Below are 20,230 nucleotides of genomic sequence, written 5' to 3'. Positions count from 1 at the left end.
AATAAATACACAAGAGTGCTCTCAGGTGGGAGGCTGGGATGGTGCCGGAACATACCTCTGTCCAAGTTAGGAATGCTGCCTGTGCTGAAGGACAGGAATCTCAGCCAGCCGAGGCCCTCATGATGCTCTCAGAGAGGCAGCAGGAATTGAAACCATTCAAACTGGCCAGGGCCTGGCAGTGTGGTCAATATTTACAGAAATGGGTCAGCTGTGCTGAATGAATATTTGAAAACATTTGATGGCTGATGGATGACTTCATGTGGTGGTGGAAGGAAGGAACCTTCAGGTTGGCCTGTGCATGTCCTAACCATGTGCTCTCCAGACAGCCCTTTCTTACAATTATTTACTTACAAGCTACCTTAACTGTAATTCCAATTTGCTCTGATAGCCTCTTCAGTAATTATGTTCTATTACTGGTGAAACAACAGTGAGAGACCCTTTACAATTGAGGTTTGGCTCAGAAGAGCTGAGGAGGCTCTAAAGCCCTTCCCAGTGCTGCATGTTACTTGGGTGCATCTCCCCTAGCACTTGGGGAGCATATGTTTTTATCCACTTTGAGTCCTGCTACAAAGACATGGTGAGCAATGTAGGGTGTATTTTTCCATCAGAGTTGTTCTTGTGAAGGTTTTTAAGCAGTTATCTGGGGAAGCTCTAAAATGCACGTTTTAAGATCTCTGAAACCAAGAAGTTAAAAACTGCAGTTCTCCAGGCTTTCTTAACGCAACAGGTTTAAGAAGGGCAGCAGCAGCCCTTGTTAAACAAATTTCACAGGTTGCATTCCTGCAAAACATGGTAGTTTATTATTAAATCAGGTTAAAGTTTGCCAAGTATGTTGGAGTAAAACTTTTGTGCCTTCCACACAGAGACCTCCTTGCCTCTACCTCTACCTCTACCATAGTAGCTGCTACAGTTCATGGCTGCTCCAGCACGTCCTCTGGCACTCCTTAATACCTCTTGAGAGGATTCAGGAAGAGTTCAGAATACTGAATGTACCTAGCTCTGACTAAAATGAAACAGAAGTGTCCTGACAGTGTTTGTCACTGACAGTGTCCTCTATGTGCTGGGAATAACGAACAGGAGCACAGTCCCTGCTGCCTAGGGCAGAGGTTTCACTGTAGAATCATAGAATGTTTAGGGCTGAAAAGGACCTTAAGATCATCTAGTTCCAACTCCCCTGCCATGGGCAGGGACACCTCACACTAAAACATGCCACCCAAGGCTCTGTCCAACCTGGCCTTCAACACCGCCAGGGATGGAGCATTTACCAGTTCTTTGGGCAACCTGTTCCAGTGCCTCACCACCCTCACAGGGAAGAATTTCTTCCTTATACCTAATTTGGACCTCCCCTGTTTAAGTTTAAACCCCTTGTCTTACCGCTACAGTCCCTGATGAAGAGTTTTATCTGTTTTTTAAGCAGGAAACTGCCTTTTGGCCTTCGGGCCAAAGAATAAGCAGATTTTTCAGGGCCAAAATCCAGGCTCTAAGAAATGCAGGGGGGGGGGGGGGGGGGGGGGGGGATTTTTTTCCAACAGCAGCTGCTTGCAGCCTCTGTTCACTTCATGGATCACTATCACACAGCCTGTTTCAGTGATGAATCCAGACTGCACATCCCATCAGCTCCTGAGCACATTTAGCAGTGGCTGCTTGACAGTGAGTTCCCTGCTTTGCTTAGAGACTGGCTTAAGAAGAAACTGCCTTATTTCTTTCTTTTCCTTGTCTCCCTTCACCATGACACATGCTAAAAGCTGCTGGCACAAGTCTATTAAACAGCAAAGCAGGCTGTGCTGAGAGCTGTTTACACATAGATCTGCCCCTCTGTGTCTTAAGTTGCTATTTTAAACAGAGATGATGAAACTGGTGCCAGAGTTTTGCAAAGAAGGTTCCTTTCACATCTGATTAAGATTAAATGGGCATATTAAGTTTTTCTTTGCCTCTGCTTTAGGGATAAAAAAGCGTGTTGCAAAGCCCAGGCTTGCACCACAGTGCTAGAGAGCTTTACTTCTCCAAGGAAGAAAGGGCTCACCAGCAGGCAGGTAGGTGCATGAGCATCCTATTGCCAGTTCTTGTCCTCAGCCACCAGCAGTTATTTACTGATCCTGGCTCTCCCCATGGTCCTTCATGACTGATACACCCCTGGCATCTAACAGGGCTTTTCCCCCAGCATGTGAGAATGTGGACAGACCCAGCTTTTTGGTGTCCCAGGCTGGGTAGAGGGAAGGTGGTAAAACAGTTCCCCAGATAACGTGCCCTCACTTAGCCTCACACCATCCCTTGGTGAAAGCCCATTTTCCCCACCAGTTTGTGTATGTGCAGTAGTAATGGCAGGGCCCCCCTTCCCTCCCTGATGGGGTGATAGCATGTCCCACTTGCTCAGAAGCGGGTACAGGGACCTCTGTGTCCGCTTCTGTCTTCACAATAACAGAAATTCAGGGGGACTGGCCTGAGGGTACCAAGAGATGCTCTGCTTGAATGCCAGGCCATAAAGACATTTTTCAAGCCCTGAGAACGTATAGAAACCCACTGACATTTTGACTCTGCTCTGCTCTGCACAGACTACTCATGGAGATAAGCTGGTGAGATGTGTCCCAGGATGCCATCCACTGCCATGCCAGCAGCAGAGTTGAGTAAAGCAACCAGAATTTCCCTCTGTTTCAAGGACTTTTCAGTGCCCTGGACGTGCATGTTTGCATATAATTATTACAGTAATTACCTCCCTGCTATCGCACTGCTCATCTCCACTAATACTCTATTCTGCATACCTTGTTCAGGCCATTACAGGGCTATTTGTGGAAGGGAACACCACTGACCTGAGGCAGGTGACAGGAAAGTGAGTTTTAATCCCAGGGTGTTCAGGCTATGGAGGTGTTTTTACCCTATACTCATGAAGTACCATGCACTGCATCTTGTCCTGTACCTCCAGACCAGATTCTCCATCAGGCATGGCCAGAGCTGCCACTACTGGAAGCAGCTGCACCAAAGGCATCTGGCCCCATTTCTATGCCAGTAGCTCATCTACTTCAAAATACAACTTGTTCTTTTAGAAAACTTCCCTGAACTGCCCTCCCAAAAGCACTAACACCACTCCTGGGAAGCTATCACACTGTCCTTCTAACTGTGAGTCACTTGAATGCCTGCTGGGAAACTCAGAAAAGCAGGAGCATGTGAAGAACAAAGTATTTGCCTATTTATATTTGCCTACTATATTTTTTTTGCTGAGTGCTGGCAAGCATCTTTGCAGGTGCAAGGTTTAGTGCATCTGCAGAAGAGTCCAGCGGGAGGGAGAGCTGGGAGACATAGCCCATGCAAATCCCAGCAGCATCAAATATGTGCAAGGCTCGTTTGCCCATTTGCCTCCATTACTGTGTCTCATCGTCCCAGCAAAATCTGACTGTTTCTTCATGCTGCTGACAGTGGTCTGAAACCTGAACTCAAATTAATGAGTTTGATTTCTCAGGTTCCAGCCCCTGCAGATGCACCGCTCTCAGCCACTGCTCACTGAGCTGTGCTGGAGGGCACCTGGCACAGTCAGCCCCAGACTGCACATGTGCTCTAGACCTAATATGCTCCCAGGACAATCCCAGGAGCCAGGCACTGGGCAGAAACAGCAGGAGACACTGGGGCAGGGAAGCCAGAGAAGGCTGATGTCTCTTTTTGGGTGCTGCAGGTGGGTGGCAGCCCAAGCTGCTGTACTCCCAGCAGTGCCCCAGCACAGCAGCAGTGAGTCCTGTTCTCCACAAAACAAAGGTGTTTTGTTCAAGTGCCTGGGTTCACCACAGAGCTCAGCAGACTTTTCCCATGGCTGATTACCTTCCTTGTTACCGATATGCATCTTATTTCCACCTCTAGCTTCAACTCTCAGCTATAGGCTCATCTCGTGCCTCTGCAGATCTGAAAGCGGGCTCTGAACAGATGTCTCTGTTGGATGGAGCTGCTTTATTTACCGCCTTCTACTCTGCAAACCTCAAATAGGTTTTTCTGTCCCTCCTTGCAGCCTCTTTGGTTATTCAAACTGATTAAAGAGCTGATATAAAATCTTGGCCCACTGCTCTGGGGGTGCCTTTGTCACTGTCAAGGTGATGTCTTGATGGGGCCATCAGCTTTCACCCATGTCCCCTGCACTCACACTGCAGAGCCCCAGTAAGCAATCTGCTGTCACCCCCATGGCACAAATATTACTATGTCTTTTTCTAAATGATGTTTTTCCTAAAGATCCAGTCCTCTATCAACTGTTTCTCCATGGCATCTGTGTCCAGCTGTATTCATTTGCAGAGATTTCATACTTTCTCACCAGTCACTCCTAAGTATATTGAGTAGCTGGGAACAAAGCCCTGTCCAATGCCACCCTTGTCTCCTTCATTTCCATGATCATTTACCCCTGGGAGATACCTGGATGGGTACTATGTCCTCCACTGATATTTCAATTAACATTTCCACTTTCTTTGTGCTTAGGACCTTGGTACACTAGTGTTTGTGGCCATTTCATGCTCTTCCAGTCTGCATGGGGAGCCTCCTGCCCACACCCAGCAGCAATACCTGTGGCTGAGGGTGCAATGCAGCCTTCGTGCCCGGGAGCAATGACCGCTTTTCTGCTTTCTTTTGAAGAATGCTCTAGGGGCAAATTCCTGCCAAAAACCTGCTGTCCATTAACTGCTTTGTCTCCTTCTGGAAAGGCAGCCATGAAGCAAGTGAAAACATCCCACAGCTGGAGTCACTCCTGCACAGAGATACTTCTTGCATGACTGCAGAACACGTTTGGACCACTTTGGTCTCTCCTCCCCACATGATATCCCCCTTCAGTGATCATCAGCTAGGCCATCCGGCTCACTCTGCACAACAGCAGAATTGCACAGCCACTCCTCCCACTGCAAACTCTGGTTGTGCAACCGCTGTGTGAGTGGGGTGACCGTGCCTGTGCGAGGGGAGCTGCTTGCTCTGCCCTGCTTCTGCCAAAGGGCTGTGTCTCACCTATAAACTGGGAGCGAGAGGGGACTCTCCCTGCAGCAGTGGCAAGACAGAGCACAGGCAGCCAAGGCTAGGAGGTAAGTGTTCCTGGGTGGCTGCAAAGCCTTTCCATCCCTCCTTGCCCCACATCTTGAGGCTCTGAGGTTCACTGCTACACATAATTGCAGAGACAGTGTGGCAGAAACAGGCATGGGGCAGCTGAGATGGTGTTTCCTAATTGTTATTTCTAGCTTCTCTGCAGAAGGGTAGGGAATTAAATAGCATACATAGCTGGGAGATGTCTGTGATAAAAGTTAACTCACACTATGCAAAAAACCCTCCCACAAAATAGTTAGCAATGAGCAGCTTGTTCTATCACTTTCTTCACTGAAAAAGGAAAAAGTCCGGTTTTCATTCCAGCCTTGGAAAGCAGAGTATTCATTAGGTGCTGCCTTCCTACTGAAAATTGAAATTCTTCATGGGGAATTTAGTGGGGTTTAGAAAATAGTGTCCTACCCCATTTTTCTATTGAGGACTTTTTGTTTTTTTCTGATGGATACACCATCGTCTGTGTCTGGCAGAAGCTGAAACTGCTTCCTGGGGCAAAAGAGCTGGTGCCAGCAAGCTGTAGTGCTGTCACAGTGCACCAGGTTAATAACTAACTCATCCAAGCACAGTGCTACCTGATGGTGCTGGGGTTAAACCAGGGACTGCTGCAGCAAAGACTGATGAGTGGTGGTCCTTGCTCTGGCAATGTCCAGCCTGAGCTGCCTGGCCATCATCCCTTGTTTCACTGCCCAGCAGTATCAAGAGGGCTTTGGGTCTACCATCATCTCTACCCTGTGACCCTCATGGGGCTAGGTATCAAGCCATGGTCTGCTGTCTTTTAAACTATTTGCAGCCCTGACATCCCCAGTGGGCTGACTTTGGGAGGCAGACAAAAAAACAGCCCTAAATCCAAGCTCTGCTATACCCATAGCCCTTCACCTGCCTCCTTAGCCACGTCAAAGACAGTAACATCTTCCCTGGGGATAGAGGACAGGACTCAGTCAGGGGGGCAGAAACTCAGTAGTCCTGGTGTGCATTTTGTTTTCTTGTCTGAGAAAGGCAGGGGCAGGTCTCCAAAGATAAAATACAAATATTTGCAAGACTGCTAAGGAGGCATAGTTTAAACACAGCTTGTAAATAAATATTGGCAGTGACCTGTGGCTTGACTACATACCTTCAAAGAGAGTTTCCAGCACTGCTGCAGGGTTTTGGAAGCAGCTTGGTGAGTGCACTGTAAAAGTGGATGAATTTATTAAAATAAAATAAAATAAAAATTAGGAAGAAAATGAGAAAATTAAGATTTAAACTTGTAAATGAAGACCCCAGAATGCTGGTAGAGGGAATGAAGTTTTGGGGGTGGCATGTAGAGAAATTCCCCTATAGAGGGTATGTCAGCAGCTGCTCCCTGAGAGAGTGGTGACTGTCTGTGGGGTTTCTCCCAGGTTAAGTCCCTGGGATCCCAGCAAAGACAGCAGGGATGAGAGTGGCGGTGGTGGGCGCGGGTGTCAGTGGGCTGACTGCCACTAAGTGCTGCCTGGATGAGGGGCTGGAGCCCACCTGCTTCGAGCGGAGCCAGGACATCGGGGGGCTCTGGCGCTATACGGTGAGTCAGCAGCGCCTGTTCTGCTTCTGGCAGGAGCTGCAGCTTTGCAGGCTGGGGAGCGGGTTGAGCTGGGCTCCAGTGAGTGGGGAAGGGGTGCAAAAGCTTGCTGGGTGCTGAACTCTCCCTGCTGCACCCCGGGGTGCCATGCCAGGAGCACATCGAGGCTGGCCGGCCAAGCCTGTACCCATCAGTCATCAGCAACACCTCAAAGGAGATGTCAGCATTCTCCGACTTCCCCTACCCTGAGGACTTCCCAGTGTTCCTACCCAATGCCCGGCTACTGGACTACCTCCGGCGCTATGCTGAGCGCTTTGGCCTCCGGAAGCACATCAAATTTGAGGTGAGTGGTGGGTGCCCTGTCACTGTCCTGCTTCCCACACATGCTGGCTGCTAGTGAGAACGCTGCTTCACTTCCATATTTCAGACCACCGTTGTCAGCATCCAGAAATGCCCAGACTTTGCTACCACAGGACAGTGGGATGTGGTCACGGAGGTGGACGGAAAGAAGACATCACATATCTTCAATGCTGTTATGGTTTGCAGTGGCAATTTCTATGAGCCATCCCTCCCCCTGCACTGTTTTCCTGGTACAGTACTTGGTTGCCTGTGGTTACCTGCTTCTACGGGCTGGGGGGTAAAAGGGTTAGATGTTCCTTGGGGAAAATGCTTCCTTTACTTGCTTCTGCTTTTCAAACCTCCTGGCGTGAACAGCAATACTTCCTGTGCTTCAGCAGCTTTGTCTCTGCAGGCACTGGCACGAATAAATCTTTAAGATAGGATGATTTGGCATGAAGAAACTGTTTGCACAGTATGTGAGATGGGACAAGGTCCTCTCAGTGAAGCTCCATCATTTTTGACAGAGATGTACTAAGCACTGCAGTGATGAACCTAGCCAGCTGTCAGGATAGAAAGGGTTGCTTTGTCATCAGCATTGTCAAGTGCTTCTGAAGCTGTTCACAGAATGGAAGAGTTTACTGGCTTTTCTGAATCTTTGTATCTCCGTCATGTAAAGGCTGAATCCTGAGACTGCACCAGCACAGCTCTTTCACACAAACCGTCTTTAAAGTCCCATCCAGCGCACGTGTCACTGCTCACTGGAGTGCGTGGGTGCATGAGACCTCATTTTAGAGAGGAAGCGCCAGTTCTATGTGTGTGAGATGGGGGCGCTGTACCTTCCCAAATCCCCATTGGCCAGGGATTGCACTTCCTTGTTCTTGCCGTCTGAATTATTTCTATGCCAAGTCTCCTAACCAAACCTACAAAGCTTGTGTAGTTAAAAGCTTTGTTTCTTTTTCCCAAGGCATCGAGAGGTTTCAAGGCCAGTACTTTCACAGCCAGCAGTACAAGCACCCTGATGTGTTTCAGGGAAAGCGCGTCCTCGTGGTCGGCATGGGCAATTCAGGAGTGGATATTGCAGTGGAGGCCAGTCGTGTAGCCACAAAGGTACAACCACCCAGCCACCTCAGGAGTTCCGGGAGGGTGATGCTGGAGGCAATAGCTGAGTTTGCCATCACTGCAGGGAGAGAAAACTGGGTTTACCCTGTGTAGTGTCCAAACAGTATTTCTGGATCTGTATTTCTTGATCAAAATCCTTAAAGCAAGCTGGTTGTTTTCTTCTCTCTTGTTTAACCTCCATCACCAGCTGCCGAGAGTTCTTAAAGGTGCTGTTGCTGCTTTTTTGATTGCAAAGCTGCTTGTGCTTTAACCCTTTGTTTGCTTTATAAAGTCAAATTCATCACCCAACTTGTTGATTCTCCGCTCTCTCCCAGGTGACCATTTGCACCAGCCAAGGTGCCTGGGTGCTCAGTCGTGTGTTTGACCATGGCTACCCATGGGACATGGTTTTTAACACTCGCCTTATGAGCCTGATCAGAAACAACCTCCCCGGACCCCTTTCATGGGGGTTGATTAACTACAAGGTGAACCAGCGGTTCAAGCATGAAAACTATGGCCTTCAACCAGAGAAGAGGTACTTCTTGGTGTCTCCCATCCCGTGTGGTGTCACAGGGCTTGTGATGTGGGTCGGGGAGATCTCCAGCAATCAACATCAACCAATGCAGCAATCAACACCCAGACTAGGGTGGTCTCCAGTGGGGAGTTTATAGCCTAGCAGGGGCAGACAAGCTGTAGCCCCCTTAGGTGTGCCCCCTTAGGAGATGGAGCACACTGGAAAAGTCCAGGAAGGACCAGAGGAGTTTTCCTTGTGAGGCTCCCTGGGAAAAGAAGAGGAGGCTTAAAGCATGGATCAGCTCTGTAAAGAGACGGTTTGAAGGGTAATGGAGTGAAGAGAGGAAGAAGGCAGGAGATGTCCATGAGTCACTCAGGCTGTGGGACAGGGTGACACTCATGCAAGGGTGAAATATGTCAGTGTTTGGAGAAGGGAGGGGCAGGGCTGTCTGCTCTGAGCAAACGATACTGAGAGGTTGTGGGGCTGGAGGGCCGAGGGGATGAGGAGCAGGGGCACCAGCAGGCTTGTTCATGGTCTCCAATGCTCTGAGCCCCTCTGCTCTCCACAGACGCCTGGTGCGTGAGCCTGTGATCAGTGACGACCTTCCAAGCTACATCCTGACAGGGAGGATCACCATCAAGCCAAGTGTGAAGGAGTTCAAGGACAACACAGTTGTTTTCTACAACTGTCCTGAGGAGGAGCCCATTGATATCGTCGTCTTCTGCACAGGCTACAATGTCTCCTTCCCATTCCTAGACGAAGCAGTCGTCAAGGTGGAAAACAAACACGCATCCCTCTACGAATATGTGTTCCCAACCTGCCTGCAGAGGCCCACTCTGGCCATCCTTGGGCTGATCAAGCCACTTGGAGCCATCATGCCTGTGACAGAGATGCAAGCCCGCTGGGTGACCCGTGTCTTCAAAGGTAGGAGAACTAATGTGAGCTCTTCAGTGTGGACAAGGGAGCATTTCCAGAGCTCAGACTTTCCAAGTTATTTCACTTCAGCTAAGCTATAGCAACATGGTGTATGCTTGGTCCAAGCTACATGCAAGTTCATGACACATCCCTTAAATCACTTTTTTCTTGCCAGTTAAGTTGATGTTTCTAAGCTAATGCTTTGTACCTGCCTGCTGCCAGCCAAGAGTGTGCGCTCCGTTCCTCACTGTGACCCAGCTGATGTGCAGTCCTGCACCTGAGTCTGCAAACCACAGTCTAAACTATGTTGTTGAAGATAGTATTTTTTCCATAAAATATCTCAGAAGTCAGAGCACAGAGATGGATATGTAAACCTGGATGCATAAATAAGAGTTGTCTTTAAGATACTGTGGTGGGTCCACTCTGGCAGAATTTTTTTCTCTGTAAAGGACAGGGTTGTTTGTCCACAGTGGCTACCAGAGAGGAAGAGTCCCTTTGCCGCACAAAAAAGGAATTATTTGTAATTATGGGTGTACGAAGAAAAATACCACTGGGGGTTGTTTTGTTGTTTTACAAAAATAATTTCCTACTAGGCTTGTGTGTAGGGCTGCATTAAGGCTCCTCCACAGAGCCAGAGGAAGCTCTGAGGTTTCTCTTTGGGATGATAGACTCTGTGATTTGCATGGCCCATCTCACCCCACATCGTTGGCCTGTGCTATGACAGCACAAATCTGTAAGAAGAGGAAAAAGTGCAGGTGAATTTGTACCACTGTGGAGGGCTGGCTTCTGGCAGAATTGCCACTGCTGAGCAAAATCTGAGCAACGAGGCTTTCCTGCCTCCCTTGGAAGGGGTTCCATGTTTTGTATCTCTGAATGAGTGCACAAGTCCCCCCAGGAGTTAAACTCTGCAGGATGCTCTCCTCTCTCCTCTAGGCTTGTGTCAGTTGCCTCCTCAGTCTGTCATGGAGAAGGAAGTATATGAGAAGAGCAAAAACCAAGTACAATGGTAAGCCATTCAGTAGAGCCACAAAGCTTTTTGCAGTGGATTGACAAGCCCCTGGAGTCTGGGGGGCAGCAACATGCAGGCTCACGCTCTGTGGCTGCTCCCCACACATATAGCAGAGACAAGGCAGAGATGCCCAGATCCAGCCACCCCTTTTACTTGCACTCACCCAACATAAGCTTTGATTTGACAGATATTCTGCTTGTTGAAAATGAATTCAGGAAAATGAATTCAGGAAAAAATGAATTCAGAGTAGTCAAAACTAAAACTTGCTTGGGAGTTGGGGAAGTGTGCCAGGTTCCCCAGGGACTGCAAGGTAAAATGCCAGAGAAATTAATGGTAATAAATGCAAAGTAATTCAGCTGGGAAAAAAAACCCTCCAACCTGAGGTGTACATACAATTGCCTCACCTCTCAGCATGGAGAGATGACTCACTGTGAACTACGCACACTGGCATGTAGTTCATGGGCAGGCAAAGGGTCAAATAAAAGGCTAAGAAACAGAGGTAAATGAATGAGATAAAACTAGGAAAATGGGTGATATGTCAATCCATAGTTCACCTGGATAGCTACAACAGAAAAGGTATAGAAGAGTAAAATACAGAATTGCACAGAATGATAGCTGTACTGTACAAAGCTAAACACACATGGCTCTTTTCCCACTGAAGGTGGGACATGAAGCTGTGAATTCTGCAGAGAAGGAAAACTGGAAGCAATTCTCCTATTTACCCTGCATTTTTTTAAATACTTGTGGAAAAGAATGTGAGAGAAACTAAAGAGTACAAGGGTGCTGCCTTTCTAATGCTGCACGTGACTTTTCTGCAGAGAGCAAAGGGAAAGCCAGGGTTTAAAAAAAAACAAAACCAAAAAACTAACCAATAAACAAAAACCACCAAAAAAAATAAACAACCCAAAACCAAAACAACAACCCCAAACCAACTGGTTTGACAAAGTCTTTTACAAGAGGTCCACCAAAATGAAGGGGAGGCCAGATACAACTTGTGTGTGATGAAATGAAAGACCAGCTAATGCACGTGAGAAAGGTGTGTACCTGATCCAGCATCACTTTACACATGCTATATCACTATATGATTTAGGCCCAGACAGACCCAGGTTTGCACTGCATGTGCACCCATTCTTTTTCTAAGAGGAGCCAACTTGTGTTCAGATGCATTATCAGTGGTTGTGCAGAGGATTTGACCTTCAGTTCCCCTCAGCCCTGTTGACACAAATTCTTCTCCCACCTCTTTTTCTTCTCCCATTCATTAAGGTTTGGTCTGTCCTTTGACGAAGTCCTCAAAACCGATTGCCTGGTCTACATGGACAAGCTTGCCTCCTTCATTGGTGTGAAGCCCAGCATGATGGAGCTGCTCTGCAGAGACCCCCAGCTGGCCCTCACCGTTTTCTTTGGCCCCTGCACCCCATACCAGTACCGGCTGAAGGGCCCCGGGCGCTGGGAGGGGGCACGCCAGGCCATCCTCACCCAGTGGGACCGGACCCTGAAGCCCACAAGAACACGAGTCCCTACTGGCATCTCCAACCCCTTCCCTTCTCTCCTGATGGTGGTGGGGTTCCTCCTGCTCATGGCTGCCCTGTTGCTTTGTTTCCAGTAGATTTTAGGGTCTTGTCTTGTCCCTGGGGATGTTATTTCAGGTTGCACGGCCCCACAGTGTGCCATGGGACAAGGGGAAAGGAATTTCAGCAGATCACAACAAATTAAATATTTCAACCAGCAGCACAAAACCTCTCTCTGTTCCAACTCTCTCCCAGCCACAGCTTTGCAGACCTGATTACCTGGGGCTAGCAGCCTCTGCCCCTCTGCTGCTCTCCCACCTGCTGTGGTGAGCAGAGTATGGATGTGCCTGCACCATGCTGGCCTGGATGCAGTGAGGACAAGACTACTGAAAACAGCTTTGGGTGTTAGATGGAAAGGAGCACAGGTGCCTAGCCCTGCCCCAGATCACCTGGAAGTTGGGGTCTTTAGTCCAGCAAGGGGGTTTCTGGGCTGGGTCTGCAGGTCAGGTTGTCCCTTCCTCCAACCTTAAATCCTATTACTGAAAAATCCCAGTTTGGGTTGAATCAGTGCAACTTTCAGCAAAAGAGCCCTGGCTGTGGTGATTTGTCACCCCTGAGACCAAGGCTGATATTCTGTAGGGCTGACCACTTCCAGCTCTGCTTCCCTGTGCTGCCCAGCACCTTCAGGACAATCCTGGGACTTCGTTTTGTATGCAGAGAGTATTTCAATCAATAGAACCTCATTGACTGTAGCCTCATCATTCAGCGTGCACTGGAAGAGCTGGGGGTCCCCATGCCTGGGCTGGGGCCATGCCAGCAGGTGCTGTGGGCAACCCACAAGCTTGGGTCCGCAGGAACTTTCACTGACCAACCAGAATTAGGCTGCACTTCGCACTATGTCACCCATCCATGCCATCTGCTTGCCTGGGGTCAAAGAGAATGTGTTTTTCTGATTTCCCAGGGATGCCAAGTGAGCCCCTGTCCAGCACAAGCAGCACGTGGGGGATGAATCAGGACAACCCCAGGCTGCTGTTGGGGCAGCAGTGAGCTGCAGCGTGCAAGTTCTTGCAAGCACAGCCTCTTTGTAATTACAGTCCATGTTTCTACCAGGCACTGCCACAGAGACGTTGTGAACTTTCTGTCAGTGCATTTAAGCACAGCAGAGAAGCGGAATGTGAGTGTAAAGGTCAGTGGTGCAAGAGGTGCAGCGAGGTGCTCGAACTTCAGCCTTTCCTTCAAATCTGCCATGAGAGAAACTTGAAGCAAAGTTCGAGCAGTGAAGGCACAGCACTGCCCTGCAAGGTTTGCTCCTCACTTCTTTGTGGCTGGGTTTTGTAGGTTTTAAAAGTGGGCATCCAGCGCCGTGGGGTTTTGTTATTCGCCACTGGCTTCGCCTTGCTGCTGGTGGGGGGAGATGGTGGTGTTGTGGGGACCTATCAGAGCAAAGCTGTTTGTAGGCAGCGCTGGAAAAGGGGGGTGACTTTAGTATCCCGGCCATGTTGCTGCCTTTTGCCAAAGCCGAGGGAGGCTCCAGAAATGGGGGGTGGCACATCCTGCCCTGTTTCTGCAGATCAAGGGGCTGCTCAGGCTAGGCTTTTAGATGCAGAGGGATTTTTTTGCTCCCCCCTCATTTTTCCCTGGCTTTCTGCAGTTTCTTCCAGTTCCTGTTTACACTAACGTTCTTGTTGACACAAAACGGATACGGAAAAAGTTATAAATAACTCTTTCTTCAGAGTCTGCAGCAGGAATGTTTGTTATCTAATCAAAGTTAATGTGGGGTCATTTTCTTCCCAGTTTTCTTGCTTTCCAGTGAAGTTCGGTACAGCTCAGTTTACACAGTTACCCGAGCTTTGAGTTCCTTCCATTTATACCCTGCGTTTCCTGGGTTTCTTATCTTTTGTATATTCTGTAATCCCAGCCACATTTTCACAGTGCTGTCTAACTTCTGAATCACTGAGCTGTGCTCCTGCTCAGGCAGGCATCACTTAAAAAAAAGCCAAACCAAAAAACCACAAACTTTTTGTTTTTGAGAAGAAGTCCTTTAATGGGAAGTTAAAAAAGCAAAGCATGAAAATGAGCCAGCTTAGCTGGATTGTTCCCTGAAAAAGTTTCAGGAGGATAATTTTGTGCAGACAGAAGCAGATAGCTGCAAGCCCTTTCCCTGTCTTTGTGTGCCCTGGTTTGTTCCAGGAAACAGAATAAGTAGAAGCAGCAGCACAGTGATGTTTAAAAGTCCTTTTCCCCCACCTGCAGGAGGGGAATTGCTGGGCCTTCAGTGCAAGCTTAGCACAGCAGGAAGGGTAATGAGCAGTGACCATCCATAATGATTAAGCTAAGAAATGGCGATGGCTTTCTACAAAGACAGTTGTCCTCTGTGGACACCCTCAGCCAGAGAAGACCAGGGATGTTTTGCTGGGATAGGAAGAAAGGACTGGTGTTTCTGCTAATCTCTGAGTTATTTCCAGTCGCTTGCACGATGGCCTATTGCCTGCTGCAGGACAGCATGGTGCGGAGTGTGGCCATTATCGGGGCCGGGGTCAGCGGGTTGGCCTCTGTCAAATGCTGCCTGGATGAGGGGCTGGAGCCCACCTGCTTCGAGAGGAGTGAGGACATCGGGGGGCTCTGGCGCTACACGGTCAGTGGGCTCTGCCAGAAGGGGGAGGATTGTCCCTGGGTTTATCCCTTCCCTTGGATCCCCTTTGCTTTGCAGCAAAGAGAAAAAGGTGGCCATGACCTTGCGGAATGTCCCTGTCCCAGGCACAGGGCTCCACATGACTCCAAGGTGGAGCAGGAGATGGAGGGAGTGGAAGGCATGGTCACCAGGCACTAATCCTGGTTTATTCCTTGTACCCAAATACAAGCAGGAAAAATACTCGGGTACTTTGGGGGGAGAAACTCCTCCCCCATACACCTGCAAATGGCACTGCTGGCTTCACACAGAGCTCCATGGACAGCAGAAGAGTCAGTGTGTACCAGTCAGTCATTACCAACACCTCCAAGGAGATGTCCTGCTTCAGTGACTTTCCCTGCCCAGAATATTTTCCCAGTTACCTACCCCACAGTCTCCTCATGGAGTACTTTCGGATGTATGCCCGGCACTTTGACCTCCTGCGGCACATACACTTCAAGGTGAGCGGGGACCCCAAACGTCAGGGGCAGTAGAGCCACCAGTGGCAGGAGTTACCAGGGCATCACCCAGGTGGGATAATACAATGCCAGATGTGATCCCTTGAGGACCATGTCCCTTTTGCATCCTGAACACAGCCTTTTTGGCTCCAAGTTTTAAATTAGGCTGCTCCAACATGGGCTGCCTGGTTAATCTCCCCCTCAATGCCATCACCAGGGGAAAGGTGCAGCATGGGATTTAACAGCTTCAGAGGTGATATGCAGCTCCCCAGGGACCCAGCCTGCCCCTGCCAGCCCCACCCTTTGCAGGATGGTCCTTTGTGAAACGCAGTGCAGTACCTGACTGCTGTTTTGTTGGGCTTTGGTGCAAGACAACAGTTCTCAGTGTGAGGAAGTGCCCGGATTTCGCCACCTCAGGCCAGTGGGAGGTGGTCACCGAGACCAATGGTATCCAGAAGTCGCACATCTTTGATGCCGTCATGGTTTGCACTGGCCATTTCCAGGAGCCCTACTTACCACTGGCTTCTTTCCCAGGTAAGTCCTGCCTCAGCAGGAAGGGGGGCTGGGGCTTCTCCCCCGGGGTTTCATGCAGCACCCATGGGTCCCTTGGCTGCATTTTCCTCTGCAAGCCTGCCTGCTCCATGAAGCCTCCATGTTGGGGCAGGTGGGACCCTCACCCCATAGAAATGGTGGGGAGCATTCCCGGGATTGGGAAAAACACCTCATAAAGCTGCAGCTAGGCTCCTATATGAGAATTTGCAAAGCAGGACTGTGCAGGAGGGTGGCATCACTCTGGGAGCTGAGATCTCTACAGCTTCTCAGCTGCAAGCAGAGGTGGGTGGTGGAGGGTCAGGAGTTGCAGAGGGTCTAGGAATGAAGTTGAGTGAGGCAAGCCAATGTATCTGGCAGTAGGAGATGCTCCCTGCTTTCTGCCTAGGTATCGACACTCGCTTCAAAGGGCAGTACCTCCACAGCCAGGAATACAAAGATGCGGAGGCTTTCCGGGGAAAGAGGGTCCTTGTGGTTGGCATTGGCAACACTGGTGGTGATCTCTCTGTGGAACTGAGCCACGTGGCTGCAAAGGTACAGTTCTACAACGGTGCTCAGCCACAAGAGCTGGTGGCTCAGGGTACACGCAGGAAGCTTTTCCCACCACCAGCAAAAAACAGCACTTCAAACTGAGGGCAATTGAAGAAGCTCTGCAATTCCTGGAGAGTCTGGGCCACCTGAGCAGTGGCCATTCAGCAGATGCTGGGACTTTGCAGAAGCCACCACGAGCTGTTCGGTTCATCCAGATGCTGTCCTTTGCCCTTGGGATAACCCTCTTGGCTCCCAAGTGCAGGAGGTGGGATTTGCCATTCAAGGCAAAAGTGGCAACGAGATATCTGGGCAGGAGGCTGAGAGCTGCCTTTTCCTCCAGGTGTTCCTCAGCGTCAGGAGCAGCACATGGGTAGTCAGCCGGCTCTCAGACCAAGGCTTCCCCTTAGACATGATCAGCACCACCCGCTTCAACCACTTTCTTGACTGGCTTCTCCCATCAGCACTCATGAGGAGGATCAGGTTTCGGAAGTTCAATTCATGGTTTAACCATGCAAACTATGGCTTGGCTTCCACCAAAAGGTGTTTTTTCTAACTATTTTGTTGGTTAGTCTGAGGGGTTTAATGGTGTGAAATGCTCAATTTTGAAGTTCAGGGGGTATTTGTGGAATAGCAAACCATTGGAGGGGAACCGTGGCCACAAAAGATGTTTCACGTCCCTCCCAGATGCTAACACTGCTGTCCTCTTTTCCACCTGCAAGCTCCAACTTTAAGGTAATTGTCAATGAAGAGCTGCCGTTTTGCCTCCTCTCTGGGACCATTGTGTTGAAGTCAAACGTGAAGGAGTTCACGGAAAGGTCTGCTGTTTTTGAAGATGGGACAACTGAAGAAAACATTGACGTGGTGCTGTTTGCCACAGGCTACATCTTCCCATTTTCTTTCCTTGAAGAGTCAGTTCGCAGCCTCTTTGATGATAACCGTTCCCTCTATAAACGCATCTTTCCTCCCCAGCTGGAAAAGCCAACACTGGCCATCATTGGCTTAGTCCAGCTGACCGGTTCTGTGATGGTGGGAGCAGAAATGCAGGCTCGCTGGGTGACAGGGATCTTTGCAGGTAGGAGACAGGGTGAAAGGATGTGATAATCTTCTAGGGTGGGAGGCTTGGGGCAGCTTGACCTTCTCTCTCTGAGCCTAGGGCATATTTTGGCTCCTGTCACAGTGCCCATGGTAGCCATGGTAGCCATGGGCACTAGTAGCACTGTAGTGTCTGCCCCCCCCAAGTGCATCCCCACATTTCTGCCGCTCCACACACACTGCTGTAACCATCAAGTCAGTTACTGAGACTGAACACTCAGTAAAGGGGCTGGGAACATACAAGGGGGGTGAACTTTTTAGCTTTAAGTGCTGCTGTAGGTTTTGGTTTCTCTATTCTTCTCAGGCTGGAACAAGCTCCCTCCCACCAGCAAGATGATGGCTGATGTTTTAAAGGAGAAGCCTCCAGTCGAAAGGTGTGTGATACTCCTGCACTTGGAGTGCAATGGCACCATGTGCCAGGGTTAACCCAAGGAAAGAGGGAACCCAATGCAGTTATGTGAAGGACACCCCTGGGTCACCCAGCACTTCTTGGATGCATTTATTCCCTCACCACTCATAGCGAAGTAGGGAAATACTTTTGTGGTTCCTTTATGGATGACCAAGGGCACAGTGCTCTGGAGCAGCTTATGGCAAAACCCAGGACCTACAGATCCCTCCGCTAGGTCTCCAAGCCATGTATTTACTCTCATCGTCAAGATGGAGATTTGGTTTCCTCCAGACCAAGGGTGCCATCTCGTGGCTTCTCCCTCCCAAATCCAGCCAGCAGTGAGCACTGGGGTCAGCGCTAAACCCTATCTAGAAACCCCATTAGAGTCAGACTATGCGGGTGGAGGACACTTTGGTGGCAGTTTTTGACAGGTCGAGAAGAGTATTAGACAAGGCTGGAACTTGTTCATCCATCGTGTACACATGTAAGCTACCATCCTGCCCTGTTGGCACCTGGATTTTACAAGAGGTGGAGACGTGCGTGAGGTTGTGGGAAAGGTGATGGTAGACATGCTGCCTTGTAGCAGCTTTCAGGAGCAAGGAAGGGCCCTCAGGCCAGGTGGGGTGCAGGCTGGGTTAGGTTTGCCAGCAAGGCAGAGCTGGCTCATAGGACACTGATGAAAATCTGGGAGAAAACAGAGGCATGGAGATTGTCACCAGGAGCCCTGGCGATTGCAGATGCAATGCTGTTACACAGAAGTACAAGAGGTGCAACAGAGCCAATGTCGAGGCTGTCCCAGATTTGCTGAAGTAGATTCAGCACGTCCTCCCTCCTGCAAGGGAGATGAGGCCTCAAGCAGAAAAATCCTGGATGTCCCTCCCAGCATGGGAAGCTTTCTGCATCTCCCAGATTCTCCCAGTCCCCTTGTCAGTCTTACCTGTGAATGTCTACTCCTCTGCCTCTCAAGATTGGCCAAATACACACCTATGGACCTTGGTGAAGGACATAGCATGGGCATTTGTGGCATTACAATGATGCCAGTATCATGTGAGAACAGTTTTTTGAGACCACAATTAGGTTGCAGAGAAAGAGCGAGCTTCTGCTTATTCCCTGCTCCAGGTAACTACTGAGGACCTACCCCACAGAGGCTCTTTCAGTGCCTTTAGGTTTATCTGGGGCCGAGTGAGCTCAGCCCTGAACACCAGGGCTCGGTCAGTGTCTGAGTCCAGAGCTTTTGCTTTCCATGGAACTGGGAACTGAGATGGGATGATGCTATTTGATTTTGTCTGTTTTATGTCCAATTGAAGTAATCCATCTGAAAGGAAGAACTTGAAGATGAGTTTTATCAGCTACATCGATGAAATTGCTTCATGTGCTGGCATAAAGCCCAGCGTGCTGAAGCTGCTCCTGACGGACCCCCGGCTGGCCCTGGCCATCTTCTTCGGCCCCTGCTCACCCTACCAGTACCGACTGGTGGGACAGGGGAAGTGGAGAGGGGCCAGAGACGCCATCCTGACTCAATGGCAGCGGACGCTGAAGCCCTTGAGAACTCGGGTGGTGGATGACTGCTCCAACAGCTCCTCCAGCTGCCACTGGATGTACCTCCTAGTCCTGCCAGTGGCTCTCATGGCAGGTTTCCTCTTTTCTAAGTACCCTCGGCTGGGCTGGAGCCCCCAGGCAGGTCCCCAGCCGTAGAAGAAACCTAGTGTGACCTGGTCCTGGGTGAGCTGTGGATGGTGCTAAGCTGTGCTGCTGCTGGGTGCTGTCAGTGTGGCTGGAGCTGACCCAGTGTTGGCAGGAGCTCAGATGCCAGTGCTGCCTGTTGCCTGGCCTCCTGCTCACAGTGTCTCACACCCACCAAGGGCCATGCAGAGCATTTACCCCAAACGTGCCGCAATCTGTGCCCACATTGCATCAGCACCAGGGTGGATCTCCAGAGGGCTTTTGGGAAGAGGCATTTTGGGACATGCTGATGTTCATGTTGCCAGCATTCCCTCCTCCTTCCTCATCCAGAGCTTCCTCTATGAAATTTCATCAAAATCCACAACACCTTGAGATTTTTCTGAAACATTAGATGTAGAGATCTTTGTATGTGTCTTTTTATGTGTCTGATGCATATCTTTGGGAGGTAAAGTTCGTAGTCACAACTAAACCTCATGGATTTGGTCTTCTCTAGTGGTTTTATTAATGGTTTATTATCAGTGGAGGGGTCAGGTGGACCCAGTGCCCCATGTCATTGCAGAGGGCACAGCCCCATACTAAAAATTGTATACACAGTGACAAATCCAGATGGTCAAGCGGGCCCACCATTGCCAGGGAACCCTGAAGCCCACAGGGAGAAGGCAGAGCCTGCCGCTGCACCCGCTGGTGCCTTCATCGGGGGATTTTGTGCAAACCCAAGGACTGGCGCTGTGTACTTGCATCCGGGCTTCCCTCCGGGAGAGGCTGTCCCCGCCCGTGCCCCCCGGGGCGGCTGCCGGTCCCCACGCGTGCTGTGACACGGGTGACGGGAGCCAGAGAGCGGCGCCGCCCGCCCCCCCACGCCGCCAGGGGGCGCGCCGGACGCTGAGCG

The 20,230-nt window shown here is 49.9% G+C and overlaps 2 protein-coding genes across 9 annotated transcripts; both read left to right on the top strand.

Annotated features, from left to right (window-relative positions):
- Nucleotides 1-4,859: 4,859 nt before the first annotated feature.
- FMO1 (flavin containing dimethylaniline monoxygenase 1) lies at nucleotides 4,860-12,726 on the top strand. 2 transcript variants are annotated; one of them, XM_057427297.1, is made up of 9 exons: nucleotides 4,860-5,039; nucleotides 6,432-6,592; nucleotides 6,695-6,932; nucleotides 7,017-7,179; nucleotides 7,893-8,035; nucleotides 8,362-8,561; nucleotides 9,109-9,464; nucleotides 10,389-10,461; nucleotides 11,728-12,726. In XM_057427297.1, the coding sequence occupies exons 2-9, from the start codon at nucleotides 6,528-6,530 to the stop codon at nucleotides 12,068-12,070; spliced, it is 1,581 nt and encodes a 526-aa protein (XP_057283280.1). In that variant the 5' UTR covers nucleotides 4,860-5,039; nucleotides 6,432-6,527; the 3' UTR covers nucleotides 12,071-12,726. The 2 variants fall into 2 exon arrangements, with proteins under 2 accessions (XP_057283280.1, XP_057283279.1); XM_057427296.1 differs by having other exon boundaries at nucleotides 4,863-5,039; nucleotides 6,744-6,932.
- Nucleotides 12,727-13,070: 344 nt separating this feature from the next.
- LOC130608841 (dimethylaniline monooxygenase [N-oxide-forming] 4-like) lies at nucleotides 13,071-19,822 on the top strand. Of its 7 annotated transcripts, none has more exons than XM_057427196.1 (9): nucleotides 13,075-13,274; nucleotides 14,470-14,607; nucleotides 14,913-15,101; nucleotides 15,470-15,632; nucleotides 16,036-16,181; nucleotides 16,519-16,718; nucleotides 16,898-17,250; nucleotides 17,575-17,644; nucleotides 18,966-19,822. In XM_057427196.1, exons 2-9 carry the CDS (start codon nucleotides 14,476-14,478, stop codon nucleotides 19,351-19,353), a joined length of 1,641 nt encoding a protein of 546 aa, XP_057283179.1. In that variant the 5' UTR covers nucleotides 13,075-13,274; nucleotides 14,470-14,475; the 3' UTR covers nucleotides 19,354-19,822. The 7 variants fall into 7 exon arrangements, with proteins under 7 accessions (XP_057283181.1, XP_057283179.1, XP_057283178.1 ...); XM_057427195.1 differs by having other exon boundaries at nucleotides 14,438-14,607; XM_057427193.1 differs by having other exon boundaries at nucleotides 14,361-14,607.
- The last annotated feature ends 408 nt before the right edge of the window (nucleotides 19,823-20,230 follow it).

The sequence above is a fragment of the Pezoporus wallicus genome, unplaced genomic scaffold (genome assembly GCF_028554395.1).
Source record: "Pezoporus wallicus isolate ANWC-B61680 ecotype Strahan unplaced genomic scaffold, APGP_CSIRO_Pwel_v1 scaffold_7107, whole genome shotgun sequence".
Classification (NCBI taxonomy): domain Eukaryota; kingdom Metazoa; phylum Chordata; class Aves; order Psittaciformes; family Psittacidae; genus Pezoporus; species Pezoporus wallicus.
The sequence above is the reverse complement of the archived record's forward strand: the minus strand, read 5'-3'. Positions and strand labels throughout refer to the sequence as shown.